This window comes from Peromyscus eremicus, chromosome 9 (assembly GCF_949786415.1).
Source record: "Peromyscus eremicus chromosome 9, PerEre_H2_v1, whole genome shotgun sequence".
NCBI lineage: Eukaryota > Metazoa > Chordata > Mammalia > Rodentia > Cricetidae > Peromyscus > Peromyscus eremicus.
The window spans coordinates 43,272,788-43,294,877 of NC_081425.1; the positions used below are offsets into that span (position 1 = coordinate 43,272,788).

Below are 22,090 nucleotides of genomic sequence, written 5' to 3' on the forward strand. Positions count from 1 at the left end.
TGAGTGCAACAGCAATACTCACAACCAGAAACTAGAACAACGCAAGTTCCATCACCAGAGGACGATGTAATGGTGTGTGTGCGCAGCAATACTATTCAGCCATGAATGAGTGAGATTCTGCTACATGCTCCAGGGGTGAACAGGGACAACATTAAATTCAGAAGACTACACAGAAAAAGACAAAAGGCATCGGGTTCCATTTATGGGAAGTATCTAAAATAAGCAAACTTTCAGAGATAGAAAGGGAAAATAGAGGTTATCAGGATGTAGGTAAGGACGGAACTTGGGAGTTATTGATTCCTGGGATTAGAGTTTCTATTTAAAAAGAAGAGGAGGAGAGGAGCGGGAGCAGGAGGGGAAGGGGAAGAGGAGGGAGGAGGGGGGAAAGGGGGATGAGGGAAGAGGGGAAGACAGTGGAGGAAAGCAAGAGAGGGGAGGAGGAGGAGGGGAAGGAGGGGGAAGAAAACAGCAGCAGCAGCAGCAGCAGCAAGTGAGGCTGGTAAGATGGCTCAGCAGTTAAGGTACCTGCCGCCAACCCAGATGACCCGAGTCCAATCCCTGGGACCTACATGGCGGAGGGAGAGAACTAACTCTGGGAGTTGTCCCCTGAACTCCACACATGCACCCACGAAATAAACATAATAAATAAAACTTTTAAAGTGGTGATGGTTATAGGACACTGTGAGTGTACTTAGCTCCAGTGAATTACATGTACAAAAGTGGGCAAAGTGGCGAATGTTAGGAAGTACGTCTAGTTTAATAATGTAATAATCTATTTCCATTACCTTTTGCTATAGAGATGTGTGACCAAGTGTCTACTCACCCCAGATAGGGCACCAACAGCAGACCAAGGTATGCTAAGCAACTGGATTTACTTACATGAACGTGAGTGAGCGGTCAGCTATAGAACAATGGCACCTTACTTACGGGCAGCCACTCCACCAAAGAAAATGTCTCCAAGCCCAGGAGCTGTAAACGCCTGTATATCTGAGGGGTGGGTGAACGTGCTCTCAAGTAGTTTGTGGCCAACCCCTGCACAGCCTTGTGAGCCTTCCCTCCTCTCTGAGGGAATGTTAATGGGGTCAACCTTGAGAAAGCTTCCTGCAGATAATCCCAGTTGCTCTGATTTCAAGACAACTGCACCATGTCATGTCCAGAAGATAGCATTCAACATCAGAGAATACTCAATTTTAGCTTTCCAAATTATTCACAACTGTGTTCAGGGAGTTCAGAGGGTGCATGTCCATAAAATGAATCTCCACTGAAAAGCAGATCCTGGTTTGGTGTGCACATCAGACGGTCTAGAACGCACTATCAAAGGTCTCAAACAAATACAATCGCTCTCTAATTTGAATGCTGTTTCAGTTATAAATCTCCATCCGAGGTTCAACAGGTCAGCAGCACTGACAGGCTAAGCACATTTGTTTCCAGGACAAGTTTGGGAAAGCAAGGACATACCTGGTAGAGCATGATGGGTTCTATGTTGTATCCTAAGATATCAGCAAAGTTCTTAGCGATGACCGTTTTCCCACAACCCTACAAACAGAACCAGCAACATGTAAGCGCTAAGTCCACACACTCAAAGCTGGCAAGCAAATGCTTACACATTGTCTTACCTTCCCTCCAATTAAGCATATATCCTTCACCATGTGAGACTGCATCATTTCAGCCAGCAACTGCTTATGGCTTGGAGTCTGAATGAAACGGTCAGATGCAGAAGGCTGATTTCCTGCTCTAGTCCCAGCTGGCACCTGTCATTTTAAAAAGGATAAAAAATATATGCATGTTTTTCTCAAAATATTAGTAATAGGAAGCACGTAATTTCCATTTAAAAGTCCCTTATTGATTTCTTACCTATCAACTCTATGCAACTCTTTTTCCATTTCAAACTAACAATTCTTATCAAATCTCCATATCAATTATTCCTCTAAAATTTAAGTTTCATACCATCAAATATGTTCAGAACATGTCATTTTCATGTTCTTTCTAACTTGTCATTAAAAACAAACAGTAGTGAGAGCATAACATTACCTTTTCTTAAACTCCAGTTCTAAGTACAAAATTCAAAGTTATCACACACTAGAGTCTTATCAATGACCTCCTCTTTCCTAAAAGCCATATCCACAGGTTCTCGCCATTCTTCTTAGCTTACCACTCTAAAGTATCTAGGGAAATCTTTCCTCCCATTCATCTGCTTTTGCTTTTTAGTTTTTCTTTTCCCCCCAGATTCATTAACGGTTTTTTTTCTTCTCTAAGGACATCTATTTTAAGATTTATTTTTCACTTACATGTATGTGAGTCTCTAGCATATGTACGTGGGAGCCTGCAGAGATCAGAAGAGAATATCTAATCCCCTGGAGCTAGAGTTCCAGGTGCTAGCGAGCCACCTGACGTGGATGAGGGGCACTGAACTCTGTCTTCTGGAACAGCAGCAAGTGACCGAACTGCTCAGCTCTCTCTTCTCTCCTCTAGGGATGTTTTTGAATTGAATTGATTTTTAACTCATACATAAACTTAAAAATCGTGTGTACAAGTAGGTTACTATGTGATGTTTCTATACTATGTATATGTCGGGTAATGTTGAGAAAAGATTGTCTGGTACTAACAGAAAAGGCTAACTAGCAGGGGCAGGAGGCTCCTCATTTGCTTTGGTTTGGTTTTGCTTTTGCTTTTGAGACAGTCACTATCCCTACATTGCCCAAGTTGGCCTCAGACTCATGATGCTTTACCTCTCCTTCTGAGTGCCGGAGTTAATGGTTCATACTACCACCTGGCTCTCTTTTGACTTATTTGTGATAAAAAAAAAAAAATTAAAATCCTCCTCCCGAGGTACTTGCAATATATAATACTTTATCCCTGTCTAGTCACTCAACCACACAATTGCACACAGGAGCTTCTTATTCCTAGCTAACTGTAACTCAGCACCCACAGATCTACCTCTCTCCACCCCTTTCTTGCCCTTACTGTCCCAGCCTCTGGTAACCACTATTCTACTCTCAACTACTCAATCTCAACTATGAGATTGACCATTTTAGATCCTATGTATGGGGGAGACTATGTTCTCTTTATTGGCCTTCTGGGGCCCATGCTGTGCTGAGGACTGTGGGCATGGCTGGACTGTATACAACATGAACTCTAAAGGATTAGTAGTTAGGAAGTGTCAGTATCAGCTCTGCACTTCAGGGAAATCACCTTGGTAACCAACACAGAAGTGAACTGGACGAGACGCAGGCAATGAACGTGCAGAGCCATTACCAAGGGAGATGAATTACTGCAGCTGGCTCGGACCTCCTGACTCCACACACTGTTAAAACTGCCGCAGTGCCCTATACTCCTGTCCACTAGAACACTCCTCCGCTGTTTCTTCAAGGCTTAGCCTGGGTCTCCTCTCAGAAGCTTTCCCTTTTCCTCCCCACAACCCCATGCCTTCCATCTCCAGACCCTGTACCCTTCACACTCCTGCGGTCCTCACTCTTCTGCCTCTAGCTCAGATTGGGACAGGACATCCATCTGGAGCAGGCATGGGTGCACAGTGGCATCTGTGCTTGTCTAGAAATCCCGGCGACCACTCCCTGACCAGTAAAAGTGGGTGAATCAAGGAGTCACTGTACAGCTTGGCTGTCTAAGCTATTATAAAACAATAATAGAACTTACCTCCAGGACTACTGGGGGACTTAACGGGGATAGTATATATAAGGAAAAATATCTAGAATACAAGAAATATACACTAAATCTAATTACAGACAGCCTGGCTCATAATAGACATAGCTGATATTTAGTTCAAGGAATGAATAAGTATAGTTACATGAGTAAATACTAATATCCATATTAAAACAAATTGTTATAATAGAATTGTGCTTGGTCACACATAAGAAGACAGGCATTCATTCTTACACTTAGATATTTCAAGCTGGGTTCCCTGGGGTTCCTGGAGCCCTGAAGTCAGGTTAGAAGAGAAGGACAGAGCAGACCACACACACATCCCCTCTCTAAGCACTGCCCAACAACACAGCTCCTGTCTGAACTGGTTCCTGCGGCTGGGAAAGGCTGGACTTGGAAACAGGGTTCTCTACTGAGGAAAATGTCTCAAAGCACTATTTCTTTTTCTTCCATACTTATTATTTTTTTCATACAATGTATTTTTATGTTTTGCACCTCCTCCAACTCCTCTCAGATCCTCCCCACCCACTACCCACACAACTTCATGTTCTTTTTCACAAACAAACAAAAAACATAAAAAAAACCAATAAAACAAAAATGCCAAAAACAAACCAAAAAAGCCCACAAAACAAATAAACATCCTGGAGTTTGTTCTGTGTTAGCCAACTACTTCTGGGCATGGGGACTGCCCTGGAGTGGGGTTGTTACACTCAGTGACACTTACTCCATTGGAGTGAAAACCTTTTTCTCCAATGCTAGAGGGTATCCACTTGAAAGCACTATTCCTTAGCAAAAACTCAGGGCACAAAACATTTCCATTAACCAACACTTGATTTTCTCAGAGACAAACTTCACATTTGTGAAGGAAGGCTTTCCCCATTTTCCGGACTTTTCCCACTTAGGAGCACACAGCTCTGGGTACAGATGAGGCCACACTGGTGGACCTAGAGAGGAACGGCAGGGCCAAAGACTTACCAGCGGACCAAAAGCCTGACTTAGGCCACAGAAGTGGCCAGACTGAGACAGATTTTAGGATGAATAAAACTGGGATGACATACCTTAATGGTCACCTCTTTCCCTGCCACTTGGATGGTCACGTGAGCTTGGGAGATGCGGCTGTCAATTATCCTCTCCACTCTTACAATCTCTTTAGGAAGCAGGGAGTTTCCAGAACCTTGGAGCTCAAAGCGCTGTAAGTTACAAGATATGTAATTTACCTTTCATTTCAGAATATTAAATATCTGAATTTCTATCCAGTGACAACTGACACCTTTCCATATTATTTAGACAAGCAGAGGCTTGAAGTTAATGAGACTATTTTACTTTCTACTAACACCATTCCACTTAAACAATAATTAAAGAGGATATAAAAATAGTCGCTAAAGTCTACTAACAGAAAATGAAATGCTCCATTCCTGAGCTTGTACAAGTTCGGAATCCACGTTTCTCGATAATACATTATAATTTGCTAGAAAGGGATGATTCAACTCTAGAAAACACTTAGGTGAAACAGGCCTACGCCAGGGGACTGCTGGAACCAGCACAGAGCTAATGTGTTCCCCAAATTCGGGAAAACAGAAGTCAGACACTATTCAACAGTCCCTTTGTGCAGACAGCGTAACTGACTAAATTACAACAGTCAGTCTTGCACAGCATCTGGTATGGTGCCATCTGCACTGTATAGTTCTCAGTTTTGTGGAATTGGGCTTAAAAGGCCAGAACCATTGGTTGTTTCTTGAGGTGAGCCAAGAATGTTATTAACATTCTAACACTGACTGCATGCCCTTATACCAACTACTATATTAAAAAGTGCATACAGAGAGCAGATACACTGAAAACAGAATTAACTGAAAATTAATTAAAACCTATGCTTAAAGTATGTTCAATATAAAAAAGGGTTTTTAAAAATATAAACAGAAAAAAACTTTACACTCATTTTAGAACACTATCACTATAATAAAGATATGCAGATCAATGACAGAATAATCATTTGATATTGAAAAGTATGATACAAGTCCAGAAAATAGTTTTCAGAAGAAAATCACATTCAAATACAACAGCTCAGTTAAAGTCTTCATCTGAAGACTTACATCCCATAAGCAATCACTCCTTTCCAGAAACCGAAGAAAAAAATGATCTATTTGTGCTACCATGAAAATGGAAGTCCAGTGCCTTACATAATCTGCACAGCATACAAGAGTGTGATGAAACTGCTTCCATACTGCAACTATAAGAATGATGAGTGATACGATTTCAGGGGAGACTCAATAGAGAGAAGCAAGGCACAGCCAAGGAATGAAATTCATCGGAATCAGACCAAACAGCTGTTAATCTCCAGGAAAGTAGGTGAAATTAAAGATGTGTTTTCCCAGCTACAGAACATTTTCTAAGTTGATAAAGGTTTAAGTTAGAGCACGCATAGTCTAGAAATGAACACAAACGTGCTCAAACACTTGTTGTACTGGTTATACCTTTACAGGTAACTCTAGGTGAAATGTTTCAGTAGAGTAAGAACAGTCGGCTACATTACACTTCACATAGCAGAGAAGCTCACCCTGCAAGGTGAACTACCACTTAGAGGACTGCTAATCTGACAGGTAACTCGGGAGAATGAGACATGATTCATTACACCTCAGAAAGGTATGACTGACACCACACTTCATAATTTTCCTACGAACTCAATTTCACTTAAACAAATGGAAATACCATTTTCTGACACACTTTCTCTAGGAGTATACTAACTGCACTGTGGTTTGTAATAAAATATACCACAATGATGTTGGTCCGTACGGCATCCATATTCATCCTCTAATTACCAATCCTGACACACTAACTCGGCAGTTCTCAATCTGTGGGTCTTAACCCCTGGGGGGGGGGGAGTCCAAACAATCACAGGGGTCACCTAAGACCATCGGAAAACACAGATATTTACAATTCATAACATTAGAAAATTAGTTATGAAGTAACAACGAAAATAATGTTATGGTTGGGGGTCACCATAATACGAGGAACTGTATTAAAGGGTCGCAGCGCTAGGAAGGTTGAGAACCACTGCACTAAATGATCCACTTTCTATGTCTAGGATGTGGAACACAAAGAGAAATCCTCGAGCCCATGTTCCTTAGCTACTGACTAACTATGTGGTCCTGTTCCTGGGGGGCTTTTTTGTGGTCAGAGGCTACTCAACCTGCTGCTGCTCTCTCATGGGGTCCCCCACGGGAGCTGAGCTAGTGGGCCGGAGGCAGTTCAGCTGGTACTGTCCTCTCACAACAGTCTTCAGATACATACCCAGGCCTTACGAGAACATCAGCCATTTGGGAAAATACCACATAGATCTATCCACATTCTCCTGAGCCCAGAACCACACGTGGGACATAGTCAGTGACCAATGAAAGTTGGTTAGGTAGAAATGTAAGTGGAATGTTTTTCTTCTTCCTCAAAATCATCTATGCTTTGAGTTCTGGAGAGATGAATAAGCGCTGGCTGCTCCTGATGAGGACTGGAGGTCAGTTCCCAGCTCCCCAAATGGCAGCTAACAACCATCTCTAACTCCAGTTCCAGGGGATCCAGTGCCCCTTTCTGGCCTCTACAGGTACCAGGCATGCATGTGGTGCAGAGTTACATGCAAGCAAAATCTTCATACACCTAAAATAAAAATAAACCTTTTATTTTTGTTTTTGTTTTTTTTCGAGACAGAGTTTCTCTGTGTAGCTTTGCGCCTTTCCTGGAACTCACTTGGTAGCCCACGCTGGCCTCGAACTCACAGAGATCCGCCTGGCTCTGCCTCCCGAGTGCTGGGATTAAAGGCGTGCGCCACCACCACCCGGCCTAAACCTTTTTTTAAAAACATCTATTTTTCCATCAAAATCTTCCTTTCCTGCTTGTTCAATAAAAAAAGGAGTTCTACTTTAAGTGATGGAAAGTTACTAGAAATCTTTCCCATTTCAAATTATGACAATTCCATCATTCTAGCTCTGGATGAAAGGATGTTCATACATCACTCCAAAGCAAGATACAGTGATGTCCCAGAATGTCCTCCTCTTGTTACCCAACCCTGCAGCCCATATACCCCACAAACTTTGGCCTTTGTTCTTACAAAGATGTCTGTCCATCCTGTCAGAAGACACAGACATTTCTTGAATTTACATCACCGCAGAGGCCCACCATCTTCGGCATCAACTCACCAAACACACTTTACAAGCAGACATCCCGTCCCATCTTTACCATCTCTCCTTGATTCTCTTCTGTCCACTGACAGTGGCTTATATTCCCACTTCACTAGCACCGCACTTGGTAAGTCCACAAACAACCGCCAACTTCATAAACTCATAATCTCCCCATTTTACCACCTCTTCCTTCTCAGTCCATTTTGAAAATTCTCCTTAATTTTCTCAATAGCTTCACTTTAAGGTACATGAGGAGAGGTCCATTTAATAAAAGCTATCAACTGAAGGAAATGATACATTATGGTAAAGATACCTTTTACATTCTAAGAGACTGGAACTTTTGCTGAACCTCACGGTCAAGAGTTAATAAAACACACCTTGAAGTCATTTAAGATTGCTATCCCACTGTGTACTCAGTCTGTTTGTTTTAACCTACCTTTAAGAGAACAACCAACCTTACTTGCCTTGGATTTCCCATGTAATTAACTTCTACAACCTAAGCTATGCATAGTTATAACCTTAATTTATTTCTCTTCTATACTCCTGGCCCAAGGTAATGCATGTGTGTTATAAACATCTGCTGGAAACAGAAAATAGGCTGAAGGTGGCCTTATAAAATGAATATCCACTACAAACGCTGAATACAACGTGGATATAGGTTGGTAAGTCTGTTCACAATAGTGTTTGTAAGGCTCTTATCTGAGTGCACTGGGGTCAGTTGGAGTCAATGACTTCATCCCTTGTAAAACTCTGTTAAAGATTTATGGAAAATACCCTTCATTCCTCCCCTAATGTGATGCTTTCTGTACTGTTCAAAAAAAGAGAAAGCAAAGTCCTTTGCTAGAGACAGACGTGGGCACAGAGGGACACAGAGGCAGGGACAGATTTACAAGACAGCATTCAGGTAGGCACAGATTCAGACTCATACAACAGCCGGAGAGAGACAACGGAAGACACAGGTAGAGAGAAGAAAGAATTCAAATCTGGGCTCGCTCTTGATGAAAGGACACCAAGGGAAGCACTCTGATTCCTTACCCTAACTTGACACCAGTGCATTATTGGGTAACTCTGAGTTGAACTCAGGCAAAAGAATACAGGGTAGGTTGGGGAGCAGTGAGAGAAAGACATCAAAAACACCCATTAACCCTGGATTGAAAAGTACAAAGCTAACATCTGTTAATGTGAGAAAGTGATAATGTCATGTTTGTTTGGATACCAAAACCAGCATCGAATGGGATCCTTTTAAATTTGATGTTTCTAGGAGGACTTAGGTATCCACCCTCTTTTTTTTTTTTTTTTCCTTCAGTTTCTCAAAACAGGGTTTCTCTGTGTAGGCCTTGCTGTCCTTGAACTCATTCTGTAGACTAGGCTGGCTTCGAACTCAGAGATTCACCTGCCTCTGCCTCTCTGGAATTAAAGAATGTGCCACCACCACCAGCCATTTCCTTTTTTATTTTTAAAAAATAACCCTCTTATCCAGATACATAATTCTACAAATCACCTGTTTTCATAACTCCTGGTTTTTCTCTTTCCAATCTGGGAAACACTGACCTGTGCCTCCATGGCCCTTTGACATCTCCATGTGAGTATCTAACATGCACCTCAATCAAACATAGCCAACCATGGGATCTTGATCTTCTCTTACAGCCTCTCCAGGCCCAACTTCATCAATAAAATTCTACAATCTGAAAAGCTTGTAATTACCCTTGATTATATGACCGAGCCCTGCATCCAGGTCTTTAGCAGACCATATTGGCTCTACTGTAAACAACCTTAAAATCTATTTACCTCTTACCGACCTCACAGCTGGTCAAAGGCCCCATAATTTCTCAACTGAATCACTACAACAATCTGTTAAGTGACTTCCTCTGCTTTCTCCTCAGCACTCCAGACTTCTCACCTGAATCCTTAAATGCCAATTAAATCCCAGGATTCAGGGTCCAGTTTTTCTTTTTTCTACTTGCTCCCAGAGCTTATTTCATGCATCCCCATGAATTCAGCTGACACTCATACAGTAATGATTCCCAAGCACTTTTGTTTTTTTCCTGAATGCTCCACAGACATGGGTGAAAGGGCCCCAGAGCCCAGTAAAGACAGCCACGGTATTCCAAGATGGCAAACCGCATTCACTGCCTGGGAATCTCCTGCCAGGAACCATCCTATGCTCTGCACCTGCAGGCAGGCCCCAACAATTTATCTTTAATATCAAAATAGCTCTGGAAGCCAGGCTGTGGTGGCACATGCCTTTAATCCCAACACTCAGGAGGCAGAGGCAGGCAGTTCTCTGCGAGTTCCAGGCCAGTCTGGTCTACAGAGCAAGATCCAGGACATCCAGGGCTACACAGAGAAACCCTGGCTCGAAAAACCAAACAACAACAAAGCTCTAGAAATAGAGCGACAACTTAAAGGCTGCTTGACAAGCCCACTTAGAAACTTCAAGGTCAGAAAGCTCCCCCTGTAAAGAACTGTCCGTTCTCCTTGCAAACATACCCCTCTACTTTCTCGAGTTAACTAATAGTATCTCCATCAATTCACTTTTCCAGTTGTTTCTCCTGATCACTTACTTTTGCTCAGAGTTCTCTGTACCAGGCTTTTTCTTTTGGGCCACCAACGAGCTCCGAAGTCATGACGCGGAGACTTATTAGTTATGGATGCTCAACCTCAAGCTTATGCTCATTTCTGGCTAGCTTCCCCCGTCTCCCCCTTAACTTAAATTAACTTGTTTCTCTTCATCTACATTTTGCCTCGGGACTTTTTCCCCCTGTATGTCTTACTCTGTGCTGGCTGGCAGCTGCCTGACTGGCCCTGGGTATCTCCCTCATTCTCCTCTTCTCCTCTGCTCCTCCTCCTCCTCTCTTGAGCCTAGATTTCTCCTCCTACTTATTCTGCCTGCCAGCTCTGCCTATCCCTCTCCTGCCTAGCTATTGGCCATTCAGCTTTTTATCAGACCAATCAGGTGTCTTAGGCAGGCAAGGTGAAACAAATGCAACACATCTTTACATAATTAAACAAATGCAGCACAAACAAATGTAACACACCCTTACATCATTAAACAAAAGTAACAACACATCATTACATCATTAAACAAATGCAGCATAAACAAATGTAACACACCTTTACACAGTTAAAGTAATATTCCACAGCAAAAACAAATGTAATAAACCTTTACATAGTTAATGCTCCATAACAGTCCCCCAACTCACCCTAGTTTTCATCAGCTAGTAACATCTATCGTCCACCTGAGACATTTCTTGTGGCTATTTCATTCCTATTTGTCACTGAACCAATGCTTTACCAGAGTCATTCTTCTTTTAGCCAGTATTATATTAAAATGTTACTAGTGTCTGCTGCCCTAACCAGACTATAAATTCTCCAAAAGGATCGATCAGACAGCATCTGTTTCTGCATCCCTAGAATTCACTATGTGGACTATTATTTGCCAAATAATGGATGCTCAATTAATGTTTGTTGAACTGGCTAAAAACACTAAGTGCAAGATCTTTCCAAGTTTCACAGAGAGAGAGGTGGTTCAGACTACATTATCAATGAACAAGAGTGGCACACTCTTTCTAAATCTCCAAGGGAACCTACTAATTTAGCCATTGTCACGATGGAGCCCTACTTAAGTAGGACTGAGTGCCAAGACACGTTATCAGAAGCTTGGATGCATCTGTTACTGGGCTGCCACAGGCGTACCATTCTCAAAGCATGGCGAGATGAGAATGAAAGCATTTTCTTTCAGAGTCTTAACTAAAGCTAGAAGTGATTCCATGGCTACAGAGATGTTCTAAGAACAGGAATGTCATGTGACAAATACCATCTGGGGAATGAAGTCATTTCAGTCATTTCTATAGCTGGTTCAGAAAAAAAAAGGAAAGTATTCTGAATTTTAGCTTACTGCATTTTCAGCAAGTAATAGGTTTTTCCTGAAAATGTGGTCTAATTAAATGATTACATTAAAATTCAAGTGGATATATAATTCAAATGCAACTATTCATCAATTTCTAGGATATCTATAAGAGAAAATACACCCTTCTTGGTTCGTTCTATTAGAGCAGATATGTCCACTCCTTTATTATAACGCTTTCTAAATTTAAGGAAGTTCACTTTCACATTTCTTATCAAAACTATTTGATAACATTCAGACACGAACATAAGCTTAAGATATACTTTGAAGAGAGAGAAATTTAAAGTAGCAAATAAGTCACAGAGTGCCCAAGAACAGATATAAGAGCTGTGTCCAGCCGCTCTACTGCTAAGGCGTTTAACACTAACACACACGTATAGAGGGCGGCAGGTGAGCAAGAGAAGCTAAGGCGTTTAACACTAACACACACGTGTAGAGGGCGGCAGGTGAGCAAGAGAAGCTAAGGTGTTTAACACTAACACACACGTGTAGAGGGCGGCAGGTGAGCAAGAGAAGCTAAGGCGTTTAACACTAACACACACGTGTAGAGGGCGGCAGGTGAGCAAGAGCAGCTCTTCAGGTTAGATGAGCTATGCCTGCCATTCAACTCGTGCTCGAGATAATTAAGGTGACAGCGGCACTTTCTTCTCTTAGCTAAGTAATTCCAACACCTACTATCAAAGTTAGACGATTTCTGTTTGTAATGTGAACCTCCAACCATATTTCTGCTCCCCTTATCATGAAGGCTAAAATGAAGGGCAAGCTCCGTACGCAAAGCAGCACCAGTACTTTCCCCAGACAGGCAGACCCTGTTCAAGGCCAGCCTGGTCTCAATACCGAGTGCCAGGCCAGCCAGGGTTACATAGACGCTGTTTCAAAAAGAGAAACAATAACAACCAAGTATTTAATTTGTTTTTACAACTAGAATCTAGAAACATATCAATGGAGTTTCTCTGTAAAGAATGAAGACCTTTGCTCTCACTGAATTATCTACACAGTAAAGATTCCCCCGGCCCCCGAGTTGCGTTACAAAATACTTCACATTGCTTCATTTCAGCAGAATTTCCGGGCTGTCTCCTCCTCTCTTCTTCCTTCAAATGCCCCCTTGTTCCCAAGACATGTGCGCTGCACTGAGGGAACTCGGCCTCTCTGAACCTGAAGAAGTCTTTGATCGCAAACACCGGCTCCTCTGCTTCTCTGACTGATGTCTGTCAGGCTCAGGTGTTGATTCAAAGACAAGCTCACAGTCCTTTTCCAGCTCAAAGTGTAGGCCTTGGAGTGAACTACACAGTCAAACATGGCGGCTTCCCGACTTGGCCAATGAACACACTTCCCTACTGCTCATGTTTTTGGGTAGTTTCGCTCTTGCCGCTGCCCCTGTGTCCTCCTCCTCCTCCTCCTCCTCACACAGTGTCTCTTGAAGGGACTCTAGCCAGCTCAAGCACAGCAACCATGGCTCCGGCAGACCTTGCCCTTCTCCCCAATTCCCACTGTGCCAGTGGCCATGTCTGAGGAGCTGCAGACAGCTATGGAGCTTATGGAATACAGCCCAGAGGATAACAAAGCTACTCTGAGTCCATCCTGAAGAAGCCCGGCAGGACTGTCTCTAGAACGCCCTGTTCTTTCTGTGCTTCCCCCTGCTGCTGCTGCCGCCTGCCACGTTCCTGCTATAGTTGGCATGGCGTGATTACTATGTGAAGGGATCCCACTGTATCTAGTACAGTGTGATTGTTTCTTGGGAAATCCCACTCCTCACTGGGCAATTTACTTACAGATCATAAAGAAGATGATTTTTATAAGAGCAATGCTAATTAGTTAGATCTATGACTTAATTGGACTTTCTGAGTTAGCCTAAAAGATACAGGTGGTTAGGACAGTTAGTGAAGATGATTAGGGACATGGTCTAGGTTATTCTGCCCATTGTTTCATTAAGAGATACAGAAAGGGCAAATACAGTGTGGAAGTCGCCTTCCCTTGATAGATGTGAGACCTGCTGAGAACAGAAAACAAGAACAGGGAAGTTTCATGCATTATAGACCCACGAATTCTGTCGGTGGAAAAACAGGCTGATGACCAAAGAAGGCCATTATGTCTCTACACCCAAGGTTAGGCCTGAGTTCCTAGGTCACGTAACTTACAGAATTAATCATAGGCCCCAGTGTGTACCTCTGGAAAACAAAGTTATAAAAAGAAGTTAAATGACCCTACTTTGTGTAAAGAAAACTAGATGGTCAGCTGCCCACTCGTTTAAAGTTTCTCCAGAGTAGAATTAAGAGTAGAAATCTGTTACACCAAAACCGCAGACAGCTGCCCGCCAGTACAAAAGAAATGGGCTTAAAACTTTGTTCATCAATTATACAAGAATCATTGCTCTGAGGTGAAAAAAAAAAGTTTAATTACTTGTAGACTTCTAAAGAAAACATGTACCTTGTGATCTTAATGTGATCTCTTATGTAAAGATTTTGTTTTTAGAAATATGTAACTTGTGGTTGTGAGGTAATATTTCCTTGCATAGAAACCTTTGCATTGGGAGGTATAAAAGGATTAAGAAAAAGTAAGAGATTGAATAAGGACAGATGTAAAGAAAACATCATGGAGGAGGCAGAAGGAAAAACGTCAGGAAATGAGAAATCGGGAAAGCACGGGTTCAAAGGACAGAGCAGAGCGGAACACTAGGAAACAAGAACAGAGAGATAAAATGATGGAGAACCGAGCTTCAGTCCTCAAGTTCCCGTGGGTGTCTGCACGGCTGTTCCAATACCGCCTACAACACATCTCTTCTCCAGGTTCTCTGACTTGCTGGGGACTGGGCCCCTCTGCAACACCTCTGCCTTCCTAAAAACCCTTAGATTCCATCCCTAAAGCTAGCTGCCAAGGCCCATTCCCTTATTTGGCCACTTCCTGCTCCTGAGGCCGACCACCAAGGTCCAGCTATCAAAGTACTGAAGTCCAGCAATCAGAAGGCCCCTTGGCTCACCTAATTCACACGCCCAATTAAAATGAAACGCCTCATCCTAACACAGGGTTTCCCCTTGTACCTTTATAAACCGCCATTTTCCTATGGGCCAGTCTGCCTCCTCTCTATCTGGGGCAGTCCTCTATCCCTCCAGGACAAATACCCCTTCCCCCGTCCCTTGTTCCCTTCCCTCTCCCTGTCCTCTATCTCTTGTCTTTGTCTCTTATTCCTTACCCTCTGTCCCTCTGGAGAAAATGAATCTCCTTTGTGCTGAGAACGTGGACTTGGAGGTCCTGAGCCGACACCAGTCCCTTCATCTCTCACAGCTCCTTCTTCCTTCACTGGCTACTTTTTCTTTTCTTTTGTCTTTGCAGTGTTTTATTTCTTCACTATTTTCCCATACTCTCTAGGTATGGATGTGGGCCAGATTGCAGTGAATTGTCCAGTACTTCCTGGGATTGCTATGGTTTGTCAGTGGCTACTTTTTTGGTTTGTTTTTTTGTTTGTTTGTTTGTTTTTTAAATAGTCTTCCTATGTAGCCCTGGCTGTCCTGGAACTCACTATGCAGACCAGGCTGTCCTGGAACTCATAGAGATCCTCCTGCCTCTGCCTCTCCACTGCTGGGATTAAAGGCATGTGCTACTACACCCAGCTTGGTCAGTGACTGCATCTTACCTGCTTCTTTTCTGGTATCTCTTCTATTTTACTTTGCCTCTTTATTTTCTTGCTGTTCCTTTACATTTTAAAAAACTTCTATCTATAGCTGTGCATGGTAGTACATCACTTCAATCTTAGCACTTGCAAGATGGAGGCAAGCAGATCTCTGTGAGCTTGATGCTAGCCTGGTCTACATAGCAAGTTCTAGACCAGCCAGGGCTACACAGTGAGACCCTGTCTCAACTAGAAAATATTCTGAGGTAACTGAGATGTAGAAAGACACATTGCATGTTCTCTTATTTGTGGATTCTAGCTCTGAATTTTCAGAATGGAGTACAGAAATTAAAGTAGACACACAAACCAGGAAAGTGGAAAGGGACCATGGAGGAGGAGAAGAACTCTAGAGACAGGGGTCTTAGTTTTCTATTGCTGTGATAAAACATCATGACCAAGGCACTGGAAAGGTTTACTTGGAGCTTGTGGCTCCAAAGGGTTAGAGTTTATGCTAAGAGCAAAGGCATGGCAGCCGGCAGCTGAAGCAACACTAAGAGATCACATCTGGATCCAGAAGCAGGAGGCAGAGAGCCGACGGGGAATGGCTTCTGAAACCCTAAGCCCTGCTCCTTCCCAGCGAAACACCTCTTCCAACAAGGCTATACTTTCTAATCCTTCCCAGACAGTTCTACTGACTGGGACCAAGTGTTCAAGCATATGAACCTTGGGAGGCATTATCATTCAGTCCATCAAGAGGGAGAGCAGGACACCGTACAAGGGCTACAAAAGGTAAGGGGAGACAAACACAGGAGGAAGGGCAATGTGGGGGAGGGAGAAACATCACCAAGGATGTCTGAAGAAGCCATAGGGAAATTTTCTATAAGCTTACTCAAAAGCATGTATACAATACATACACATGAGAGAGAGAGAGAGGAAAGAGATAGAGAGAGAGAGAGAGAGGTTTAAGTGGGATGTAGCAGACCAGCCACCACTTTTATTACCCAGGGTACTCTTGAGTAGGGAGAAGTGAGAAATATTTGCTAGAAAGAGATACCTAGACCAAGAGAGGAAAGAGAGAAACACAGGATAGCCTCGGCAGGGCCTGGATGCTAATCCACCAGCCTAGAACTTTATTCCAAAGGGCTTTTTATGACAATGCCCAGGGGAGGAGCAAAGGACTTCCCCCTTGCTAGACAGCCAAGTGCAGACCCTTCCAAACACCTGCACTCAGGCCCGTGGTCCAATCATCCTCTTTATGCAGACCTGCTGGACAAAGCCACCAGGAAACCCAGATGGGCTCCAACAGTGGAATTAGGCCACATAGGGTTTATAATGCTCCCCAACAGCCAAAGACTAACAAAAACTTCCAAACAGAAAACCTCCTTTTCAGTTGTTAGTCAGGGAGGTCCGACTGGTTTCCAAAACAATACATGTAGACTTTTGCCATTGTCTTTGGTTGCCTTCCAGAAATCAAAAGACTATTACTGAAGAACCACATACTTCAAACACAAGACTCGGAGAAATTGAGCTAGAATTCACCTGGAACACTCTTTGAGGATGACCTCATAGATAGTATCTGAAGGTGGTAGGCAAGCTACCAAGGGAGAAAATCAACAATCCTATCCAGCTATAAAGCCTATGAAGCACAAGAAGACTGTCCCAGCAAGATATCCCCAATGGTACAACAGTGGCACTCTATCCTGGGGATAACCAAGAGCTGTCTAATTGGACTTGGAGCCCACTCAATAAAAGCCCACTTCATCAATTACCCATGCCTGGAGAGACAACACTAGAACAACCTACTACTGTCATTTTCCTAAACCAGTGTGACTTACAACTCTATTATAAATACTTATAACTCACAGATGAGAGTAGTTCTCAACCTTCATCAAACACCTTTTTTCAGCAGATACAGGCTATTACAGAGACCCAAGACTAGCCAAAATGCAGAGAATAAGTTACTATGGGGTGCCTCCCCAGCCCCAAACAGTACATCTACAATGCAACCCTCCATCTAGGGCTCAGAGATCATCATGGAAGAGGGCAAAGAAAGACCAAGAACCAGAGGACCAGGATGCCTGTTGCTACAGTGTCTTCTAAGACATGACCCGGTTGATGCAATCACGTAACTTCAACAAAACTGGTTCTCCAAACAAGACCTGCATGATGACAATACCAGTTGACATGTCATTGTGGATGGAGGAAATTTCACAAGGCCATGCCCAGATATAGTATAGTCAATCAATGGCTGCTAAGTTAGGAAGAAACAACTTTCTTTCTCCAGAAACTGAGCCCCAACAGGTATCAAATACCTGGTCAAATGTAAATACATGTATATACAAGAAACACTAAAAGGATTCAGTACAATATCTAACAATAATACTTATAGAATGTGGGGCCCACAGAGGCTCCCTAGTAAGGCCTAGTAAGGTCAGGGAGTCTGAGCTTGCTTTGCCCAGCAGGGCTGCATAATGGGATGATTTGGCCAAAGGTGTGAGTACCAGGTGTTTTGAAGGGTCTACGCTTGTTGGTACTTTATACCTCGACCTTGGAAGGGGAAAGTCATTTGCCTCTCCCCTTGCTGATGTATAAAAGGCCCATTAAAGTTGGAGCAGCTGGGTATTGACCCAGGGCCCTCCCAAAGCTATCCTGTGTCTTTCTCATCGTCTCCATCTGTATTTCTATCTAATGCTTCCTCATTCCCCACTCCTCCCTGCAAGAGCTCTTCGACAGGTCAGAGCTAGCCTCCTACAATAGAAGACATCATGACAGAGAAGTTGAGGGGACAAAGAAGGGGTTGGAAGGGAGACAGAGAAATAGAAACAATGTAAATACAATACTCATGTATGAAGTTCTCAAAAAAATTCAAATTAAAAAATAAAAATTCTATCCATAGCTACACTTCTCATAACCTATAAGAAATAACTGAATTTTTACTCTTACTATTATTACTGATGGGATAAGTGAAAATGTTACTTTTTTGGGTTTGTTGGAGAGCTAATCTCACACACACTCTCACTGAGCCAACTAAGACTTGCACACCTGGGAGTTCTCACGATTGCCAGATGCCTTAGAGTGCTCCTCCCTGCCCCCCCCCCCCACTATAGAACACGTGGACCAGAGAACAAGGGAGAAACAAATACTATCCTGATGAATGCTTAAGGCTGGCAAACCTGGCCTCTAGAAAATGGAGTCCCACAGCAGTCACACTTTAACTACTAGAGAGAAATCTGCATCTTTAGCCAGACTCTGTAAGAGAAGCAAAAGCTGTCCTTCCTAAGAGGGAGCTGATTAGGAAGCCAGTAAGTTTCCACTGGGGATCAGCAGGTAAATACGCACTAACAAAACATCACAGGGGAGGTTTGGCCTTTTAGAACTAACCATTGTTAACCATACAATGAGAAAACTATGCTATACATATTAAAAGAAAACCATGTCCTAAATATTTTTAGTGACTTATGACAAAATGAAAACATAGTTTAGATGATAACACTACACCAGAGAAGTGTTAAAAAAAACCCAGAAGATATTAAAACCATTTCAAAATTGCCTAAACTTACTGTAATTATATAAATACTTTACAAGCTACGAATTTAAGTTGTAAATTTTAACTTCTTATTACATTACATATTTTCCTTAGATTTTAATTTTCAAATGTTAGGTATTTACTTAATTGTGAAATAATTTCAAACTTACAGGAAACCTGCAGGACACAATTGTACAAAAACTTCTATTTCACCTTCACCCGGATTTCTTGTTACCTCCCTACTACTCCATATACATGCACACACAATCAACTCATTTTTTTCCTTAACAATTTAAGAGCAAGCTGAAGATATGATGGTCCCTACTCTTAAACATCCCAGTTCACCATTTCCTGAAAGCAAGAACCCTAGCAAATTGAATCACTACCTAAGTTGCTAAATTAGAAAACAAATTTATACAAGCACACGATCCAGTTCATAAGCATGTAAGTTATGAACAACAATTCACTTGTTCCTGTGTGACCAAAGATCTATGCAGGAAGAAAGGCCACATTTAGCTACTGTCGCTTTCCAGGCTCCTTCAACTCAGGACAGTCCTTCACTTGTCTTTTATGGCCTGAAGAGTTTTAAAAACACAGGCCTTTCTTCTGTAAAGTGTCCCTGGACCCAGGACTATACTGTATTTCTTCACAGTCCAACTCATATCCTCAACTTTCAGCAGGATTCCTGACGAATGAGGATCTCTTCCAAGCACAACACTTGAGAGGCACACAAGGCAAATGTCAGTTTGTTCTGCCTGGTCATGTAGGTGGTGATTATAAAAATATCACTTTCCTAGTTTGTAGTCAACTAAGTATTTTGCAAGATGTTCTGAGATGGCATCCAGTTATGGAAGTATACACACATACACACACATCCCAACTTTATACCTTCCTCAGTCAGCCATCAATCTGATGGTGGCCTAATAGTGATTTTTCAACATACATTAATTTCTTCCATATTTGTTGGTAAACATTCTACAGCAACAAGGAGAGTGCTTGTCCTCCATATTTTAAAATTTTTTAATTCAGTATGGACTTATGGATGCCTATGTTACACAGTGGATGATCATCAATTACTGTTTATTTTTAATGCTAAAACCAGCAAGCTCTTCTGTGGTTTTGATATGCTAACATCATTTGTTGAAAATCTCTATGATCTCATCCGTTTCTTGACCCAATCTTCAGTTCAGCACTATTTCTCAGGAATTGGATCCTTTCAGTGAAAGTACAACTTAGACATCCAGGCACTTGGTGTGCTCATGGTTTCTAGGCTCTTTAGCCCACAGAGGTGGAAAATGTACACACACACACACACACAATTTTTTGTTACCATATCTACTTTTCACACATTCATTGTGTCATGCTATGCAGCCATGACACAGGCACTGCCATATTGAAATCAGAGCAGCTGTGTTCACCTACATGAGACTTTCCCAAGACATTCACAAGAATGCCTGTTGACATTCCCTCAAGGAAGGGACAGCAGGCCCACAAAGCAGTGTATAAGCATCTCTCACTAGGCACATGCAAGGTGCTCACAAGACCCTGCACTAGACCCACAGGACCCATGTCTGAGAAAACAGTGTGGCCAACTGTAAATTCTCTGGGCTCCAGCAAGTAACTTCAATTAAACTCTCTGGTGCACCCAACTAGATTTTGGTGGAATCATTTCTTTAGTCCTGCTGTTTGTGCTCTAAGGCAAGAAGACCCATGTCTTCTCAGGAAAAGGTAACACTGATATATATACAATGAAAAAAGATATGACTCATAATCATATCTCCGTTTCCAATCTAGTACCTCAGGGTTCTTTCATGTCTTCCCCTTTCTATGTTCATAACCCTTCTCCAACAGTGAGACCTGTAATTCCCATTACAATCAATCTGTTCACTCTGTTGTTCAATTGTATTTGATTGTTCGCACCACGTAACAAGTGCCCAGCCACACCCACACCTGAACGCTTGCTTCCCTCCACTGCCCTCTTGTCACTGGCAGCCAGTGCTTCCTGTCTCGGAAGAGGAAAGAAGGGAAGAAGGAGGAAGAAAGCAAGATGGGGAAAGAAAAATAGAGAGAGGGGGACAGGAGAAATGGGCGGATGGAAAGGAAAGTGAAATGAGGAGGATGGGAAGGAAGGAGAAACAGATACTCACTTTTAAAACACCTTCCACGGCCATCTTCCCTTCATGTCCTAGTAAAATAGTATACGGATACAGCCACTGGATTGCATGCTCAATTGACATCATCGGAAAGGAATCCTATTTAGGAGCGGACATGTATAGAGGTCAGCAACATCTCACTCACAGAAAATATATCTGAACTATACATATACTGCTAAAGTTTACATTTCCAAAAGCATAAAAAATAAATTCCAGTAATGTACAAAGAAAGCAGTTTCTCTGCCCTATACCATATCCCTGAGCAATGCCACGCACTCCAACCTTTCATCTATATTGCTGGTCCCCGTGCATCTTTATCTAGTTCTTGCCTCTTTCTTGAGCTCTAGACCAAAGCCTTCAGTTATCTATCCTATGACCCTACAGTACATGGACTCAGCACATCTCCAGGAGCACACATTTCCCCATTCTAACCACCAAAAGCACTGCATTTCCAGCCTTTATTCCTAATCTGAGTTGATCTTATCTATAGCCATCAAATCTCACAATTATAACTACAAAGTTAAAAAGTGTTCATTAGCCTCAAATTCTTCACCCAAATCATACTGCACTCTCAAGTCTGTTCACATCATTCAAAGAGATACTGCCAAGAGCACACAGAAGATCTCCATATGGACTGTTTATTAGATGATTTTACTGAATTACTGTCAACATGATATGGACTGTGGTAAGTGTTCTGGACATACGGGCTGCTCCAATTCTTGGCAGTCATACCTCAAGAGTATTGCATTTACCTTCAAGCAGCTCAGAAAAAGTTGGGGGTGGGAGGGTGCATGTGCAAGCAGGGGCAACATACTAACAACAGGGACTTCTCATGAAGAGATATGGGTGTTTGTTTGGTATTTTAAAAGTGATTTTTTTTTCAGAGTTGAGAATTTTCAAAGTAAAAATTACTGAGGAAAAATTAAAAGAGATATATCGAATTTGGAACAAAGAAGTGTTCAGGATGTAGACAACAATGTGAAATGTGCAGGAAAGCTAGCTGTCTGACTAACTGCCGACACTGGGGGGAAGCAAGACACCTTTAGAAATCGGGGTCTTGTTACACATGAT

At 42.4% G+C, this 22,090-nt stretch overlaps 1 protein-coding gene across 1 annotated transcript in view; it reads right to left on the reverse strand.

Moving 5' to 3' along the window:
• The window catches only part of Vwa8 (von Willebrand factor A domain containing 8), a 341,953-nt gene that overhangs the window by 239,935 nt on the left and 79,928 nt on the right, over positions 1-22,090 (reverse strand). Inside the window, exons 9-12 of the mRNA XM_059273290.1 lie at positions 21,014-21,118; positions 4,719-4,850; positions 1,617-1,751; positions 1,459-1,536 (exon numbers count right to left, since the gene is read on the reverse strand). Coding sequence (XP_059129273.1) covers positions 1,459-1,536; positions 1,617-1,751; positions 4,719-4,850; positions 21,014-21,118 — 450 coding nt within the window. The remainder of the gene's footprint in view (positions 1-1,458; positions 1,537-1,616; positions 1,752-4,718; positions 4,851-21,013; positions 21,119-22,090) is intronic.